At 43.6% G+C, this 17,443-nt stretch overlaps 1 protein-coding gene across 6 annotated transcripts in view; it reads left to right on the forward strand.

The window, feature by feature from the left end:
* LOC121574074 (ankyrin repeat and KH domain-containing protein 1) overlaps positions 1-17,443 on the forward strand; it is an 87,757-nt gene that overhangs the window by 31,237 nt on the left and 39,077 nt on the right. For 4 of the 6 annotated variants that reach the window (XM_041886650.1, XM_041886653.1, XM_041886651.1 and 1 more), the window contains exons 2-11: positions 9,280-9,433; positions 11,977-12,133; positions 12,583-12,745; positions 14,839-14,986; positions 15,107-15,340; positions 15,492-15,586; positions 15,700-15,937; positions 16,564-16,755; positions 16,921-17,030; positions 17,307-17,394. In XM_041886650.1, the coding sequence (XP_041742584.1) occupies positions 9,280-9,433; positions 11,977-12,133; positions 12,583-12,745; positions 14,839-14,986; positions 15,107-15,340; positions 15,492-15,586; positions 15,700-15,937; positions 16,564-16,755; positions 16,921-17,030; positions 17,307-17,394 (1,579 nt within the window). The remainder of the gene's footprint in view (positions 1-9,279; positions 9,434-11,976; positions 12,134-12,582; positions 12,746-14,838; positions 14,987-15,106; positions 15,341-15,491; positions 15,587-15,699; positions 15,938-16,563; positions 16,756-16,920; positions 17,031-17,306; positions 17,395-17,443) is intronic. The other 2 variants (XM_041886652.1, XM_041886655.1) reach the window with 1 other exon arrangement.

Genomic DNA, 17,443 nt, shown 5'->3' on the forward strand with positions numbered 1-17,443 from the left:
CTAATCATACTTAAAACAAGAACATTTCACAACTATATTTAAGGGTGGAACATTTAGTCATTATTTTTTAACCTGTAAATATTTTATTTTCTATATCACCTTTACTAGTTTAATCCCCGAGCTGACTAGGTGAAAAATCTGTCGGTGCCCTTGAGCAAGGCACTTAACCCTTATTGCTCCTGCAAGTCGTTCTGGATAAGAGCGTCTGCTAAATGACTAAAATGTAAATGTAATGTAGTTTCCCAAAACAGCAGTTTGAGATGTCACGTGTGTTTTTGTTTACAAAGAACAATGAGCAAAATGGGAGCTTCATGAGGTGAGTCACTCCTGCAGCGCAGCTTAAGTGAGGTAATCAAGTTACACTTGTATAAAATTCACAAAAATGTTTGCCAGCTATATATCTTGTAACTTAAGTTAACTATCTAAGATGTGCCAAATACGTTCTCTTTAGTTGGTTTCTGCTAATTGCTAATGTTAGCTAAGTGGCTAATGTTAGCTTGCAAGATCAAGCTTCTTGGTAACAGCAGCAGAGACAATCCCCTCCTGGATTAAAGATCCCTGCTGCCTAATATTTGTTTTGTGTGTGCTGCAAACTGCGTGTTGAGATACTTGCATAACTTTGAGCTGGGTTGTCTGTCCTAGTAGTAAATGTTCACATGCGCATTTAGCATTTACCTAGTAATCCGCTATGAGAATTCCCTAGTACTTGTTAGCATTTTTTTAGCATTCTGGTAAGTGAAGTTTTTTGGGGCTTTTTTTACTTTAAAAAAATTATAATAATAGCGCCCCTGGTGTGCACTACCGGCAATACGGTATATCCGAGGATGGCACAGGCATGGTATGAAGGTATAGAAATCTGGATACCGCCCAACCCTACTTCCCGTTCATGTTGTCCGCCGCCACATTTTCCTAACAGAAACCCTGTTAAACATACACACTCACACACACAAACAATCTGACACAGAGGTTGCTGTTTCCCTGAGCTGCATGTGATTCCTCCCCCTCTGTCTGCAGGTGTATCTATTGCCTTTTATAGATCTTAACGGGTTCCACACAAGCTATTTATTAGTCAGAAGAATGAGTTAACACATTACAGTTGCTTATAGGGTTTCATAATGCACAAAGCATGTACTTATACTCTACTTTCGATATGTGACGTTCATTCCAAAATGTTCTCAACAGAAGAACAGGAAGAGTATGCATTCGTGAACAGCTCTTGGTGAAATACATTTGGTGGTTGTGAAGTTGGGCAGGGTCTTGTGTCATCTGGGAGGGGAATTAGCCATGATGGCTGTAATCAGGTGAATAAGACTTGGTGAAATCCAGGAGGTCCACAATCATCCAACTCTCACTTCCCCTTTCAAAGATTGATCAAACTTGACATTGGGATTGATCTGTAGATTTTATCACTGCATGTTTGTAATTACATTATGCTACAGTTAAAATATAGCCTAAGGTCCAAGAATGGCCTACTGCACTGCTAGTCATTCAGGCCCCACTAATTTTTGGGCTGCCGAGTGGTGCTGCGGTCTAAGGCACTGCATCTCAGTGCTAGAGGCGTCACCACAGACCCTGGTTCGATTCCAGGCTGTATCACAATCCAGCCATGATTGGGAGTCCCATAGGGTGGTGCACAATTGTCCCAGCGTCGTCCGGGTTTGGCCGGGGTAGCCCGACATTGTAAATAAGAATTTGTTCTTAACTGACTTACATACTTAAATAAGGTTAAATAAATAAAATAGTGACAGTTGTACACACAGATGTAGTTGTGGCTTATCTTGCATATTGCCATGTACTGGTAATTTTGTATTGTACTTTTACACCGGTGTTGTCTTTAGAAGTACTACGGCATGTAGCATGAATTAGGCTAGTGATTTGATATTGATTTTGGATTTCAAGTCAAATGCACTATAGACGACATGACGACACCTTATTAATAACCCAACCCATACAGCAGAGTTTCCGTCAGGAAAGTGACCGGCAAGATTTTAATTTACCGGACATTTGAGAAATTTACCGGACATCCATATTTATTGGGTGTGCAACCCATTAGGGCATTTAGATAATTGTAATTCATCTTAACATAATATAAATTAGCCTGTAAAGTTGTCATAAAATAAAGTAGAACAATGTTCTTATACCAACTTGACAGGTTTTATTGAAAATAAAAACATTGCCCGTTGCGTGTTCATCCCTGCTATAAATAATGAATGAATATCATAAAAAAAAAACATTTAGCCTAGACAGTAATAAAAAAACGTAAAAATATAATATTTGTATATAATTGGGCCCCGACAAAAAAAAATCTTAGTCGACCAAAAGTCGTGTGTTCTTTCGACTCAATCGATTAGTCAAAATGTTAAAACATGGATTTTTCCATATACAGTGCATTCGGAAAGTATTCAGACCCCTTGACTTTTTCCACATTTTGTTATGTTACAGCCTTACTCTAAAATTGATTAAATTGTTTTTTTCCCCCTCATCAATCTACACACAATAACCCATAACGACAAAGCAAAAACAGGTTTGTATACATTTTTGCAAATCTATAAAAAATAAAAAAGCTGAAATATTACATTGAAGTATTCAGACCCTTTACTCATTACTTTGTTGAAGCACCTTTTGGCAGTAATTACAGCCTCGAGTCTTCTTGGGTATGACGCTACAAACTTGTTACACCTGTATTTGGGGAGTTTCTCCCATTCTTCTCTGCAGATCCTCTCAAGATCTGTCAGGTTGGATGGGGAGCGTCGCTGCACAGCTATTTTCAGGTCTCTCCAGAGACGTTCGATCGGGTTCAAGTCCGGACTCTGGCTGGGCCACTCAAGGACATTCAGAGACTTGTCCCGAAATCACTCCTGTGTTGTCTTGGCTGTGTGCTTGGGGTCGTTGTCCTGTTGGAAGGTAAACCTTCGCCCCAGTCTGAGGTCCTGAGCTCTCTGGAGCAGGTTTTCATCAAGGATCTCTCTGTACTTTGCTCCGTTCATCTTTCCCTCGATCCTGACTAGTTTCCCAGTCCCTGCCGCTGAAAAACATGCCCACAGCATGATGCTGCCACCACCATGCTTCACTGCCAGTTTTCCTCCAGATGTGACTCTTGGCATTCGTGCTGTGTTTCTCATGCTCTGAGAGTCCTTTAGGTGCCTTTTGGCAAACTCCAAGCGGGCTGTCATATGTTCCTTTTACTGAGGAGGGGGTTCCGTCTGGCCACTCTACCATTAAGGCCTGATTGGTGGAATGCTGCAGGTTCTCCCATCTCCAGAGGAACTCTGGAGCTCTGTCAGAGTGACCATCGGGTTCTTGGTCACCTCCCTGACCAAGGCCCTTCTCCCCCGATTGCTCAGTTTGGCCGGGCGGCTAGCTCTAGGAAGAGTCTTTGTGGTTCCAAACTTCTTCCATTTAAGAATGATGGAGGCCACTGTGTTCTTGGGGACCTTCAATGCTGCAGACATCTTTTGGTACCCTTCCCCAGATCTGTGCCTCGACACCATCCTGTCTCTACGGACATTTCCTTCCACCTCATGGCTTGGTTTTTGCTCTGACATGCACTGTCAACTGTGGGACCTTATATAGACAGGTGTGTGCCTAACCAAATCTTGTTCAATCAATTGAATTTACCACAGGTGGACTCCAATCAATTTGTAGAAACATCTCAAGGATGATCAATGGAAACAGGATGCACATGAGCTCAATTTTGAGTCTCAGAAACATGGGTCTGAATACTTATGTAAATACATTGTTTTTTAAATACTTTTTTTGTTATATATAAGTATGCTATAATTTCTAACAACCCGTTGTCACTTTGTCATTATGGGGTATTGTGTGTAGATTGAGGATTTTTTTTTTTATTTAATCCATTTTAGAATAAGGCTGTCACGTAAGAAAATGTGGAAAAGTCAAGGGGTCTGAATACTGAATGCACTGTAAGTATTGAAATATAGGCCTAAGTAAGTTATGGTATTAAGACTAAACAGGATGTGCTCTTAGGCCTACAGGTCGATGGTGGTTATACAAGGCTGCTATACTAAGCCTACTAATGATAAATACATTACTTATTATTCTAATGATCATAATAGTAGTAATGATAACAATAAGGAGATCAAGAAAAAGGAGGGTTATTATTATTATAAATAAAAATAAATGGACCATTTGGAACAGTGTAACACTAAATCAATTATAAATAATTCCAGAGAGGCCGTTCTAACGAAAAAAGTGTAAAGCCTTTATTACAGCGTAGCAAAGATTAAAAACGTACGAATTTGTGAAATTGTTTATCCGACATGTTGTGGTTGCGTGAGGCTTGGTGCTCCCGGAATCAGTAGGCTATTAAACAAACACTCAAACGGGCAACAGAAGCAGGATCTGTCTTATTTCTGTAGATATACTGTATGATGATGATTTTTATAAAGCCAGGCACATTTAACAGTTAGGCTATTGATTATAGACCTAATTAAGTTGTTTTCCTCTCTCCTCACTTTTCTTAGACAATTAAGGCAAGGGCTGTTTCTCATCTCCTAACTCTGCTGCTGGCGCCACCACATTGTTCTCAACACCAATAAATCAAATCAAATGTTATTTGTCACATTACACGAATACAGCAGGTTCAGACCTTACCGTGAAATGCTTACTTACAAGCCCTTAACCATAAAAATAAATAAAAAGTAACTAAATAAAAGAACAATAACGATGCTATATACAGGGGGTACAGATACCGAGTCTATGTGCGAGGGTACAGGTTAGTCCAGGTAATATGTACAGTTGAAGTCGGAAGTTTACATACACCTTAGCCAAATACATTTAAACTCAGTTTTTCACAATTCCTGACATTTAGTCCTAGTAAAAATTCCCTGTCCTAGGTCAGTTAGGATCACCACTTTTATTTTAAGAATGTGAAATGTCAGAATAATAGTAGAGAGAATTATTTATTTCAGCTTTTATGTATTTCATCACAATCCCAGTGGGTCAGAAGTTTACATGTACTCACTTAGTATTTGGTAGCATTGCCTTTCAATTCTATAACATGGGTCAAACGTTTCGGGTAGCCTCCCACAAGCATCCCACAATAAGTTGTGTGAATTTTGGCCCATTCCTCCTGACAGAGATGGTGTAACTGAGTCAGGTTATTAGGCCTCCATGTTCGCACACACCTTTTCAGTTCTGCCCACAAATGTTCTATAGGATTGAGGTCAGGGCTTTGTGATGGCCACTCCAATACCTTGACTTTGTTGTCCTTAAGCTATTTTGCCACAACTTTGGAAGTATGCTTGGGGTCATTGTCCATTTGGAAGACCCATTTGCGACCAAGCTTTAACTTCCTGACTGATGTCTTGAGATGTTGCTTCAATACATCCACATAATTTTCCTTCCTCATGATGCCATCTATTTTGTGAATTGCACCAGTCCCTCCTGCAGCAAAGCACCCCCACAGCATGATGCTGCCACCACCGTGCTTTACGGTTGGGATGGTGTTCTTTGGCTTGCAAGCACCCCCTTTTTCTCCCATTGCTCCCAAGGATGAACCAGATTTGTGGAGGTCTGCTATATTTTTTCTGAGGTCTTGGCTGATTTCTTTTGATTTTCTCATGATGTCAAGCAAAGAGGCACTGAGTTTGAAGGTAGGCCTTGAAATAAATCCACAGGTACACCTCCAATTGACTCAAATTATGTCAATTACATTTTTACATTTTAGTCATTTAGCAGACGCTCTTATCCAGAGCGACTTACAGTTAGTGAGTGCATACATTTTCATACTGGCCCCCCGTGGGAATCGAACCCACAACCCTGGCGTTGCAAGCGCCATGCTCTACCAACTGAGCTACACGGGACAATTAGCCTATGAAGCTTCTAAAGCCATGACATAATTTTCTGGAATTTTCCAAGCTGTTTAAAGGCACAGTCAACTTAGTGTATGTAAACTTCTGACCCACTGGAATTGTGATACAGTCAATTATAAGTGAAATAATCTGTCTGTAAACAATTGTTGGAAAAATTACTTGTGTCATGCACAAAGTAGATGTCCTAACTGACTTGCCAAAACTATAGTTTGTTAACAAGAAATTTGTGGAGTGGTTGATAAGAGTTTTAAAAACTCCAACCTAAGTGTATGTAAACTAGCGACTTCAACTGTACATGTAGGTAGAGGTAAAGTGACTATGCATAGATAATAAACAGCGAATAGCAGTAGCATAATATGCTGCTTAACTTTGCTATTATAGCAACATGGTCTAATGTGGCCTCATGTAGCTCAGTTGGTAGAGCATGGCACTTGCAACGCCAGGGATGTGGGTTCGATTCCCACGGGGGGCCGCTATGAAAAATGTATGCACTCATTAACTGTAAGTCGCTCTGAAGAAGAGCGTCTGCTAAATGACTAAAATGTAAAAAATGTAGGAAAAGGGCCACTTGAACTACGCACTGATGTTTCAGGACAACGGACAGCGACCACTATCCAACGCTGGAGAAAGCGCATTTGTTATTAAATAATATAATTTCTATTAGTGTTGCACCATTTTTCTTACATACAATTTTAGTAGCACGTCTTAGAGTGATGGACTATGCCATCCCCACGGCCACGACTGGCACGAATCACCAGGTGTCTTGTACGCCATGAAGAAAACTTCTGCCCAGTAGGGGTACACTTAGCTGAAGTCCCTTATGAGGACCTTGCGTCTTATGCGTGAGTAATTTCCAAGCAGCTTGACGATTTATTAGCCTGTGAAGTTTATTTCCCCTTGAAGTTGGAGCACATCGACTGGTATTTCCATCAATTAATAAAAAAGCATTATTTTGCAATTTAATTATTATTTAATGCATATTTTTTTGGTGGGGGGGGGTCGGCAATGTTATTTATCGGCTTTAAAAAAAAATCTGCCAAAAGCCAGCATTTACCCTGCCATACAAATATCTATGTAAAAATAATTATAATAAGAACTCATGATTTTACAGAGTCACATTGGAGGTTTGTGTTGGAGGGTAAAGGCAGATGTTGTTACTGGAGAACAGGATGTTTGTTTCACATTGAGTGGGTTAATTCAAGGTTCCTTGACCACAGGATGTTCTAGTCTTTCATTCCCTGTGAATGTTAGTTAACGCTCCCAAAATGTAGACCCACATGTACACACATTTGCATTGAAGCTTCGAGTACTGGACCGTGTCAGTGGCCTTCTGGTTAGTGTCCACCCTGATATTTGAAGGTTGGGATTTCGATCCCTGGCCGAGTCATACCAAAGACTATAAAAATGGGACCCTATGCGTCTCTGCTTGGCACTCAGCATTAACAAGATAGATTGGAGGTAAGGCCCTGCGATAGACTATTGTCCTGTCTAGGGGGTGTACTTGTACATCAAGCTGACTCGCGCTACAGAAACTGACCAAAACTACTGACCTCCGCTACTGCTCTTGTCAGGCTCCTGCTCCTATGAGCTGCTCCGGCTCGCAAAAGCCACCGCTCGTGCAAGGCTACTTACTCTTACTTTGAGTACTGTTGCAGCTCAGCGCTGTACTGTAAAGTCAGTGTGTGGCTGAGGGTCAGGGGTCGACAACTATTGGACAGGAAACTGTTTTAATTACAGAAAGGACTAGTGCCGTGTACAACTGTAGGTTATCACTTCAGGCTATCGTAAGTTATTCCCTCATTTGTTATTTATGTGTATGTTTTTGTGGACACTGACTCGCAGGTAATTTCTTGTCCACAGTGCACTGTACTTGTTGATGTTTTCATTGTTATAAGGTTCACATGGTGGCATGTCAGATATTAGATGGCATAAGTAAGTACCGGTTAATGCTAGAGCATAACATTATGCATTTAGCAAAACAGTCTACCCAATAGATTGATTGTGTGGGCATGACGTCAACATTTAGACCTTTTTTCATTATTCTTACATCTTGGAAATGATTGTAATTAATAACTTTAGCTAACATGAGTTTAGAGGTGGAATGTCATTGTTTTTCCTCATTGTGCTCCGGCTGAGAGCAGTTCTCAGAAGTCCAGGATATTTTGGCAGAAGAGGGATTTGACCAAGTAAACTTGCCAGATTGTTGGCAGCAATAATGTCATGTTTCTTGACAATTAATCGTCTTCTATTTAACTAAGCATCCTATGATTGAGTTTCCCCTCACCAGCACCCATTACCCTCAATTTCCTTGCAGACTAAGTGTAATATAAGATAATTCTCCCTGATTAGTGTCTCTGTCACACACTCGCGCAGACAGACGTGCATGAACGAGGTAATGAGTCACTTTTTTGGACGTGGCCTCTTGTCTTGTGCTCTTGTTCAGACACACCCCTGAGACAGATGCTTCCCTGAGCTGAAGCACAGAGCACCACAATTCCATCCGTGCCACAGCTTCGGCAGTGAGATATACCCCAGTATGGTTTCAATTATATTCACCAGTTTGATCATTTTTCTCTGAAAGAGACTCGTGAAAGAAAAATGGAAATGGAGAGTTGCTGACCATACCCTCCCTCAGACTCGGTTCCGTTCATTGGGTCAGTTCTTTTGGCAGAGCCTCTGCTTTTCTGGTCCCTTTGCGCCAGTGACGTTTGTTGATATCATGCAGCTATGGAGTTGTCGGTTGTCCAGTCTGTAAAGAACATTGTAGGATAGTGTACGATTGGGTATGTCTGTGTTTTGTGTTAGTAAATAGATTGTGCTTCATGAGCGGCTTTCAGTCTACTGCTATTCCCGTGATCCAACACACAGCTGTGTCCCTGGATGGTGACCGTGATGGCTGGGATGTATTGGCTCGCTTCTGCTCTGCTGTGCTCCGCCCTCCCCTGTAGACCATGAAATGACATATGGACAGAGCCTGCCTGCTGGATGTCCTGTCCAGTGCAGGACGTCCTGCCCTGTCGGCCGTAAGGCAGGTATATGGAGGTCAAGGTCGCAGGGAGGGGAGGGGAAACGCGCTGATCAGTTAATGTAATTCCACCAAGGCTCAGGTCCTAAGCACTGTGCAGCTCTGTCTCCAGGCAACGTGCTTGAGGGGGTGGAGCTTGGGGATTATTTTTACTGGTGCCCTCGTGCCAATTACTAGACTATACCTGCCTGTGTCATCATGAAATGGGCCTGCCCATACCTTCCTCAGAATATGCAGAAGTATTTTTTATTTATTTCCTGTGGTCATAAGATTTACAGTACTGTATGATAGGAACCACTATTGTAGTAATAAAAAACTATTTAATTGAGGCGATGGGTTTCTCCCAGCAACTGTATAGGGTGAAATTAGCATCAGCAATGCGTCCTGTCTTGACTATCTCTTGTTTCTCCTTGTCTCTAGGTGGAGTCCTTCATATTAGACCAGGAAGACCTGGACAACCCCATGCTAAAGACTGCGTCGGAGCTGCTCCTGTCCAGCGCTGCCGAAGGAGCTGACCTCAGAACAGTGGACCCAGAAACACAAGCCAGACTGGAGGCTCTGTTAGAAGCAGCCGGTATGTATAGTACAGGGTAATTGATGACTTTTGGCCCCCCAAAAAGAAAAGCCGATTTTAAATAAAACTGTTGCCGGCCAAATTGACCGGGAGAAAAAAAAATCCCTTTGCAAAATAATGCTTTTTATTAATTGATGGAAATATCTGCCGATGTAAATACGTTTGACAGTCATGCTTATCGGTCTATAGGTTCATTTTCAAAATGTAGTGGAATTAAATTGGGCCGTGTGGTTGGACGCCGTAATGGGTTACACACCCAATGCATATGGGTCCGGTACATTTCTCAAATGGCCAGCAAATTAAAATCCTTCCGGTCACGTTGTCCGGTGCCACATTTTGTTAACGGAAACCCTTGTTTAGTAGCACCATAATCGGACCCCTTCACCTAGTTTTATGAATGCCCCTGTTTTCAGACCTGCCCATATTTGGCTTACTGCCATGCCCACTATGAATTTGAAATCATGTTAAATTACAACAATGTTACATGGTAAGGCTGCCCAGTCATATTCTCATTATTGAATAGGACTGCTGGTCTTTTTTGATTGTTTGAATGCTGAAACCTGCTTGAATCTCTGCCCAATATAGTATCAATTTAAGCCTAAAATGTTGCTGCAATTTAGTTAGTACATAGAAATACTTTCTGATGTTAGCAGGCCTGTGTCTGGTGTTCATGTTTCTGTTCCTTCCACTGTGTTGGGACATGACCCTGTAGGTGTGTAGAGTTGGCACACTGCCAGGGAGAAATACCTACATAACTAACGCTAGTGCTCAAAATAGATGCTCAAATCTCTGCTACACTGCACCCCTGCGTTTTATTTTTTACTTCCGGTTGTTTTTTGGTTTCTGTAGTTCACCGTGTTGAACAGTCAATGGGGGGGAAAAAACTCAAAATGATATGATCAATTACAGTGATCAGTAAAGTTGACTGCAGGGTGCTCACAGGCTAAGTATCACAAGCGAATACTCCGACAGGCCACAACTCTCTCTCTGGCCTCAGTTGAGCTAAACTGAACCAGCCCATCAAAGCACTTAACCTTGGGGACTGTCTGTATAGAGCCACAGTCATTGCTTTCTGAAACAATTAAAGAAGGTAATGGGTCTGATTCGATGTGCATGAAGCGATGGATGGTGTGGTGTGCAGACATGCCGGGCCCCAGCCAGCCAGCCAGCCATCCAGCCATCCAGTCAGTGCATGGCGAGCTGGTACAGGCTTGCCCAGCCCATGAGATGAGATGGGAGGTAGCTAGGCTCGCTGGGGCACCACGGGGGAGATTAACATGAACAATGGATTTCCATACAGCAACAACAGCTCCCATCATGACTCAGCACTGGCCTTTAGCAGACTGTTGTTTCCGTACGTGTTTCAGCCTCCCGTCTATCTTTTGTGTGTTTTGTGTGTGACTGTGTGTATGTGTCTGAGTGATTGTTTGTTCCTGTGTGTTTTGTCAGTTCCTCTCAAATCAAAATGAAATAATAAAATACAATTTTATTTGTCACATACACATGTTTAGCAGATGTTATTGCGGGTGTGGTGAATTGCTTGTGTTCCTAGCTCCAACAGTGCAGTATATCTAACAATTCACAACAATACACACAACCTAAAAGTAAAATAATGGAATTAAGGAATATATAAATATTATAAATGTTAGGATGAGCAGTGTCGGAGTGGCATAGACTAAAATACAGTAGAATAGAATACAGTATATACATATTACATTTATGTACTGTGTGGTGTGCGTGTCTGAACTGCTGCACATCTGTGTGACCAACCACGTGGCACGTGCAGTGGTTTTTGCATACCATAGGCAATATTGGGCTCATTCTTCTGTTCTTAAGCCTCAACGTTGGCTGATCACCAGGCTCTGTTCCATTGATTCAGTGTATATTATGCACATACTTAGTCATGTGTTCAGATTCCCCAATTGATATTATCAGAAATGACTTCTCCAATAGAAATCCCAGATCACACTTGTAGGCGATGTCATTACGATGTTGGCGAGCTAAGCTCATGCGCAGAAACACGTCATTGGGTCTAACGGTCATCTCACTCTGAACTGCAGATATGCAGGCCGTCAAATCAAAGGCACACCTTCGATATAAAGTTGTTTTTGACGAGGTTGGAGTAATAACATGTTCAAATACTTAAGACATTGGCTTGAATCTAGGTTGTGCCTTTAGATTGAGAAAATTAACAACTAAGGAAGAATTCTTGACTTCTCTCATTGACTTCTATAACCCCAACCCCCGGCCTGATCTGCTTTGTTTGTTTTCGCGAGCGTTCCCGCAAGTCTCCCGATGTTGCGCCTCTAGGTTTAAAAACGGTGATATTATGTTTCCTCAACACTGTTCAACACTTGATAATATAGACAAAATGTGTTCTCTTTGCTCCGTCTCTTTGAACATGTTGCGTGGTTGGAACATGGGCTGAACTATGTCTGTTTCTTGTGTGTTTTATTTGGCCTGGCACTAACCGTGGATGCGTTTTGTGGTCGCTGTGCTGTGAATGCTGGTGACCCTCGATGCACGGCCCTGTGCCTATGAAGGCATTGGTAAACTGTCCACTGCCGATGGTAAAGCCTTCGCCGATCCAGAGGTGCTACGCCGCTTGACGTCATCCGTGAGCTGTGCGCTGGATGAGGCTGCGGCCGCTCTCACACGCATGAGGGCCGAAAACACACTCAACGCCAGCCAGGCAGACAAGTATGTATCTCTTCTGCTCTAGTAGTCTCATACCCCACAGGTGCAGCACACCATATTCTCACACCAGTAGAACGATGTTCTTGTCTAGGACGTTTCCTTTGTGCTTTGTTCAAGTTAGCCTGTCCCCTATTCATGAACATCTGACAATTCCTTCAATGATGATAACATAACTGTGCTCATACTCTGAATAGCTCACATGATTCATAGAAGATGCCTTGTTCTCACAAATTCGATCAAACTAATACGGTTTTACTGAAACGCTTTAAGGCGCCATATTGGGCCAAATGCAGTTCATGAAATGCATGTACAGCTCTGCCCCGAGTGAGGCCTTTTTGTTTTAAACTTCAGTGAGTATGAGAAGGTGTGAATTGTGACAGCACTCTGTAACCTTATTTTCGGACCTGGTGTTGATTTGGCCTGTGCAGCCACAGTCCCAGTAATTGTAGCAGTCTGGTTATTTTCAGCCGTAGCTTGGCGGAGGCTTGCTCGGACGGGGATGTCAATGCCGTGAGGAAGCTGCTGGATGAGGGGCGGAGCGTCAATGAACACACAGAGGAGGGAGAGAGTCTGCTTTGCCTCGCCTGCTCCGCCGGATACTATGAACTCGCACAGGTAGAGTACCCACACACTTTAAATACTTTATTGAATCCACTAATCACATTACATGACAAAGGACACAACAATTTCAAGGGATGTTGACACAAGGAGACTCATGGGAACAAAAAGCACCTTCTCCTCCACACGGCTAGGCTGGCCGTAATTGCCGAAACAGAGCAGTACCTAGCCCAGCTGCCTTGCTGTGGTCTTAGGCAGGCCTGCAATCTGGAGACCATGTACAGTAAGCCTATGTACGTGGCTGAGACTGCCAAATATCAGTGCCACCAACCTGCATCTGTATCCCAGGTTGTGTAGGCATGATGTGAGAGGCTGGTATTTGAGGAGCTTGTCTGCAAAAGCCTGCTCCGGTGTAACAGTCGAATGAGCAGCCCACTTCCAGAATCGGCACCTCCCTCTGGCCTCCCCCACAACAACAATATCTGGCTTAATCAGCATACAAGAAAATACATTATCATCAACATCAAACCAGGCTCCTCTGACACACACTCTCTCATCTTTGCATTTTTAATTGCTCACATTATACTGCTAGCATTGTCCTGCCTTGCTTTTAATCCATGGTTCCATCTAGTTCTGTAATCCAATACAGTTGTATTCAAATTAGGGCTGACCCCAATTATTCGACTGTTCGATTGTTTGGTCATTAGGCTATTGGCAGTTTTTGCTTTTCCTTCACTCAGCGGTCCAACTCATCCCAAACCATCTCAATTGGGTTTGGGTCGGAGTGATTGTGGAGGCCAGGTCATCTGATGCAGCACTCCATCACTCTCCTTCTTGGTCAAATAGCCCTTACACAGCCTGGAGGTGTGTTGGGTCATTGTCCTGTTGAAAAACAAATGATTGTCCCACTAAGCGCAAACCAGATGGGATGGCGTATCGCTGCAGAATGCTGTGGTAGCCATGCTGTGGTTGCCATGCTGGTTAAGTGTGCCTTGAATTCTAAGTAAATCACCGACAGTGTCACCAGCAAAGCACCATCACACCACCACCTCCATGCTTCACGGTAGGAACCACACATGCGGACATCATCCATTCACCTACTCTGCGTCTCATAAAGACACGGCGGTTGGAACCAAAAATCTCAAATTTGGACTCATCAGACCAAAGGACAGATTTCCACGGTCTAATGTCCATTGCTTGTGTTTCAAAGGCCCAAGCAAGTCTCTTCATCTTATTGGTGTCCTTTAGTAGTGGTTTCTTGGCAGCCATTCGACCATGAAGGCCAGATTCATACAGTGTCCTCTGAACAGTTGATGTTGAGATGTGTCTGTTACTTGAACTCTGTGAAGCATTTATTTAGGCTGCAATCTGAGGTGCCGTTAACTCTAATGAACTTATCCTCTGCAGCATAGTCTTGCATTCCTGTGGCGGTCCTCATGAGAGCCAGTTTCATCATAGCGCTTGATGGTTTTTGCGACTGCACTTGAAGACATTTTCAAAGTTATTGAAATGTTCCGTATTGACTGACATTCATGTCTTAAAGTAATGATGGACTGTTGTTTCTCTTTGCTTATTTGTGCTGTTCTTGCCATAATATGGACTTGTTTTTTTACCAAAAAGGGCTATCTTCTGTATACCACCCCTACCTTGTCACAACACAACTAAATGGCTCAAACGCATTAAGAAGAAAATTAATTCCACAAATTAACTTTTAAGAAGGCACACCTGTTAATTGAAATGCATTCCAGGTGACTACCTCATGAAGCTGGTTGAGAGAATGCCAAGAGTGTGCAAAGCTGTCATCATGGCAAAGGGTGGCTACTTTGAAGAATCTCAAATATAAAATATATTTTGATTTGTTTAACACTTTCTTTGGTTACAACATGATTCCATCTGTGTTATTTCATAGTTTTGATGTCTTCACTGTTATTCTACAATGTAGAAAATAGTAAAAATAAAGAAAATCCCTGGAATGAGTAGGTGTGTCCAAACTTTTGCTGGTACTGTATATGGAAAATTACACATTTTAAAATGTCAACCAATCGATTGGTCGAAAGAACAGATAACAGATAAATCAAATGTTCTACTGCCAACCTGGGGCTTTGTGGTTGTATCTGTTGCAAGCACTGATGTTGTCTGTCCTCCTGCAGGTCTTGCTGGCCATGCACGCTAACGTTGAAGATCGGGGCATCAAGGGCGACATCACGCCCCTCATGGCAGCAGCCAGCGGAGGCTACGTAGACATAGTCAAACTGCTCCTGGTACATGGGGCTGACGTCAACGCACAGTCCTCCACAGGTAAACACACGTCACATTCGCTCAATCCAGACACAGTCTCATACTTTCCCACCACATGCATTTATATAGATCTGCTATGAATGTCCACAAACACTAACAATCTGTCCTTGTTCTTGTCAGGTAACACAGCGCTGACGTATGCGTGTGCGGGCGGCTTCCTGGACGTGGTGAAGGTGCTGCTGAAGGAGGGCGCCAACATCGAGGACCACAATGAGAACGGACACACCCCTCTGATGGAGGCGGCCAGCGCGGGACACGTGGAGGTGGCCCGGGTGCTCCTGGAGTACGGGGCTGGAATCAACACGCACTCCAACGAGTTCAAGGAAAGTGCACTTACGCTGGCCTGCTATAAAGGTACGTCCTGGACAATGAACCCCTTGTCCATGCATCAGAGAGATCGGGCGTCTTCATCTAGATATCCGTGACTGAAGTTAATAACGAATGTTAAGCAGTGATTGTAATTGTAGGGAAGAAGCACCCAGAGCTGTTCCTCTTGTCCCCACAGGGCACCTGGACATGGTGCGCTTCTTGTTAGAGGCTGGGGCCGACCAAGAGCACAAGACAGATGAGATGCACACAGCGCTCATGGAGGCTTGTATGGTGAATACACACATACACATGAACACATTTTGGTTGTTCAGCACTATTAAATTGAACAAGATGCGGTATGCCTGTGCACGATGGTGAACCCTGTTGTCTCTGCCCCTCTTCAGGACGGGCATGTGGAGGTGGCGCGTCTGCTGTTGGACAGCGGGGCGCAGGTCAACATGCCCGCTGACTCGTTTGAGTCTCCGCTGACGCTGGCGGCCTGTGGGGGACATGTAGAGCTAGCTGCCCTGCTGATCGAGAGGGGCGCCAACCTGGAGGAGGTTAACGATGAGGGATACACTCCACTCATGGAGGCTGCACGAGAGGGCCACGAGGAGATGGTAGCGCTGCTTTTGGCACAAGGTACGGACTTCTCTCTCTCTGTTTGAATTAAACAGGCTTCTGTTTAGAGATTTTCCCTACTACAGATGTAGGATCTTTATTTGATCACTTTTTGTTGCTGATAATTTTCCTGCACCGCAGGAAATGCAGATGAGCTTTGTGATTTCCATAAATCCACTGAAAACCCACACTAACACAGTTATATTAACAGTATTGCACTTTCAGGTATCCTACTTTTGGCCAGCTAATAGCCTAAACACAGATCAAGCAACATTATGGACTAAACGTTTAAATCCTGTTGCTGTAGTATTATTTTTTCCATGAGACTGACCAGGTGAATCCAGGTGAAAACTATGGTCCCTTATTGATGTCACTTGTTAAATCTATTTCAATCAGTGTAGATGAAGGGGAAGAGACAGGTTAAAGAATGATTTTTAAGCATTGAGACATTTGCAACATGGATTGTGTATGTGTGCCATTCAGAGGGTGAATGGGCAAGACAAGATTTAAGTGCCTTTGAACAGGGTATGGTAGTAGGTGCCAGGCGCACCGGTTTGAGTGTCAAGAACTGCGACGATTTGTTCCCAGCCAAATCATCTGATTGATCCTCGTCCCTCTGTTGTCTATATTGTCTCTGGTGTCTGCAGGTGCCAACATCAACGCTCAGACAGAGGAGACCCAGGAGACGGCCCTGACACTCGCCTGCTGTGGTGGCTTCCTGGAGGTGGCTGACTTCCTCATCAAGGCCGGGGCCGACATCGAGCTGGGCTGCTCCACGCCTCTCATGGAGGCTGCACAGGAGGGACACCTGGAGCTGGTCAAATACCTGCTGGCTGCAGGTGAGCAGAACCTCTCCTATCAGGACTCTACCAACCTGAATTCATACATTATTGAAATTGACTTGGCTATCTCTAAAACAAAAATGTCCTCAAATGTGTCTTTGTTATCCTGATCTCACACACAACCCTCAGTGTGTAATTTGACACCTGTGCTCTTGTCCTAAGGAGCAAATGTCCACGCCACCACGGCGACGGGAGACACGGCGCTGACGTACGCCTGTGAGAACGGACACACAGACGTGGCTGACGTGCTGCTGCAGACGGGGGCTGACCTGGTGAGACCTCTCCCCGACCCTCTGGCCTGCCTTCATCGACGGGAGAAACAGTTCATGTCAATACATAGCCTTTTTGCATGAGTTGTTCACACGTTTACGTAAATGTGGGAGTGCTTCCCGAATGGCACCCCAAGATATTCCCTTTATAGGGAATCAGGTGCCATTCGGGATGTAGCCTGGGTGCTGTTTAAGTGCTGTATACATTGCCGCTTGAATAGGCTCATGTGATTCTTTGTGCCCTCTTTACTCACTTCTGTCTTTCTGTTTGTCTTGCAGGAACATGAATCGGAGGGGGGCAGGACCCCTCTGATGAAAGCAGCCAGAGCGGGACACCTGTGTACTGTACAGTTCCTAATCAGCAAAGGTGTGCCTCTGCCTCCTCTCTGTATAACACCACACACCAGACATCTGAC

The sequence above is a fragment of the Coregonus clupeaformis genome, chromosome 9, assembly GCF_020615455.1.
Source record: "Coregonus clupeaformis isolate EN_2021a chromosome 9, ASM2061545v1, whole genome shotgun sequence".
Classification (NCBI taxonomy): domain Eukaryota; kingdom Metazoa; phylum Chordata; class Actinopteri; order Salmoniformes; family Salmonidae; genus Coregonus; species Coregonus clupeaformis.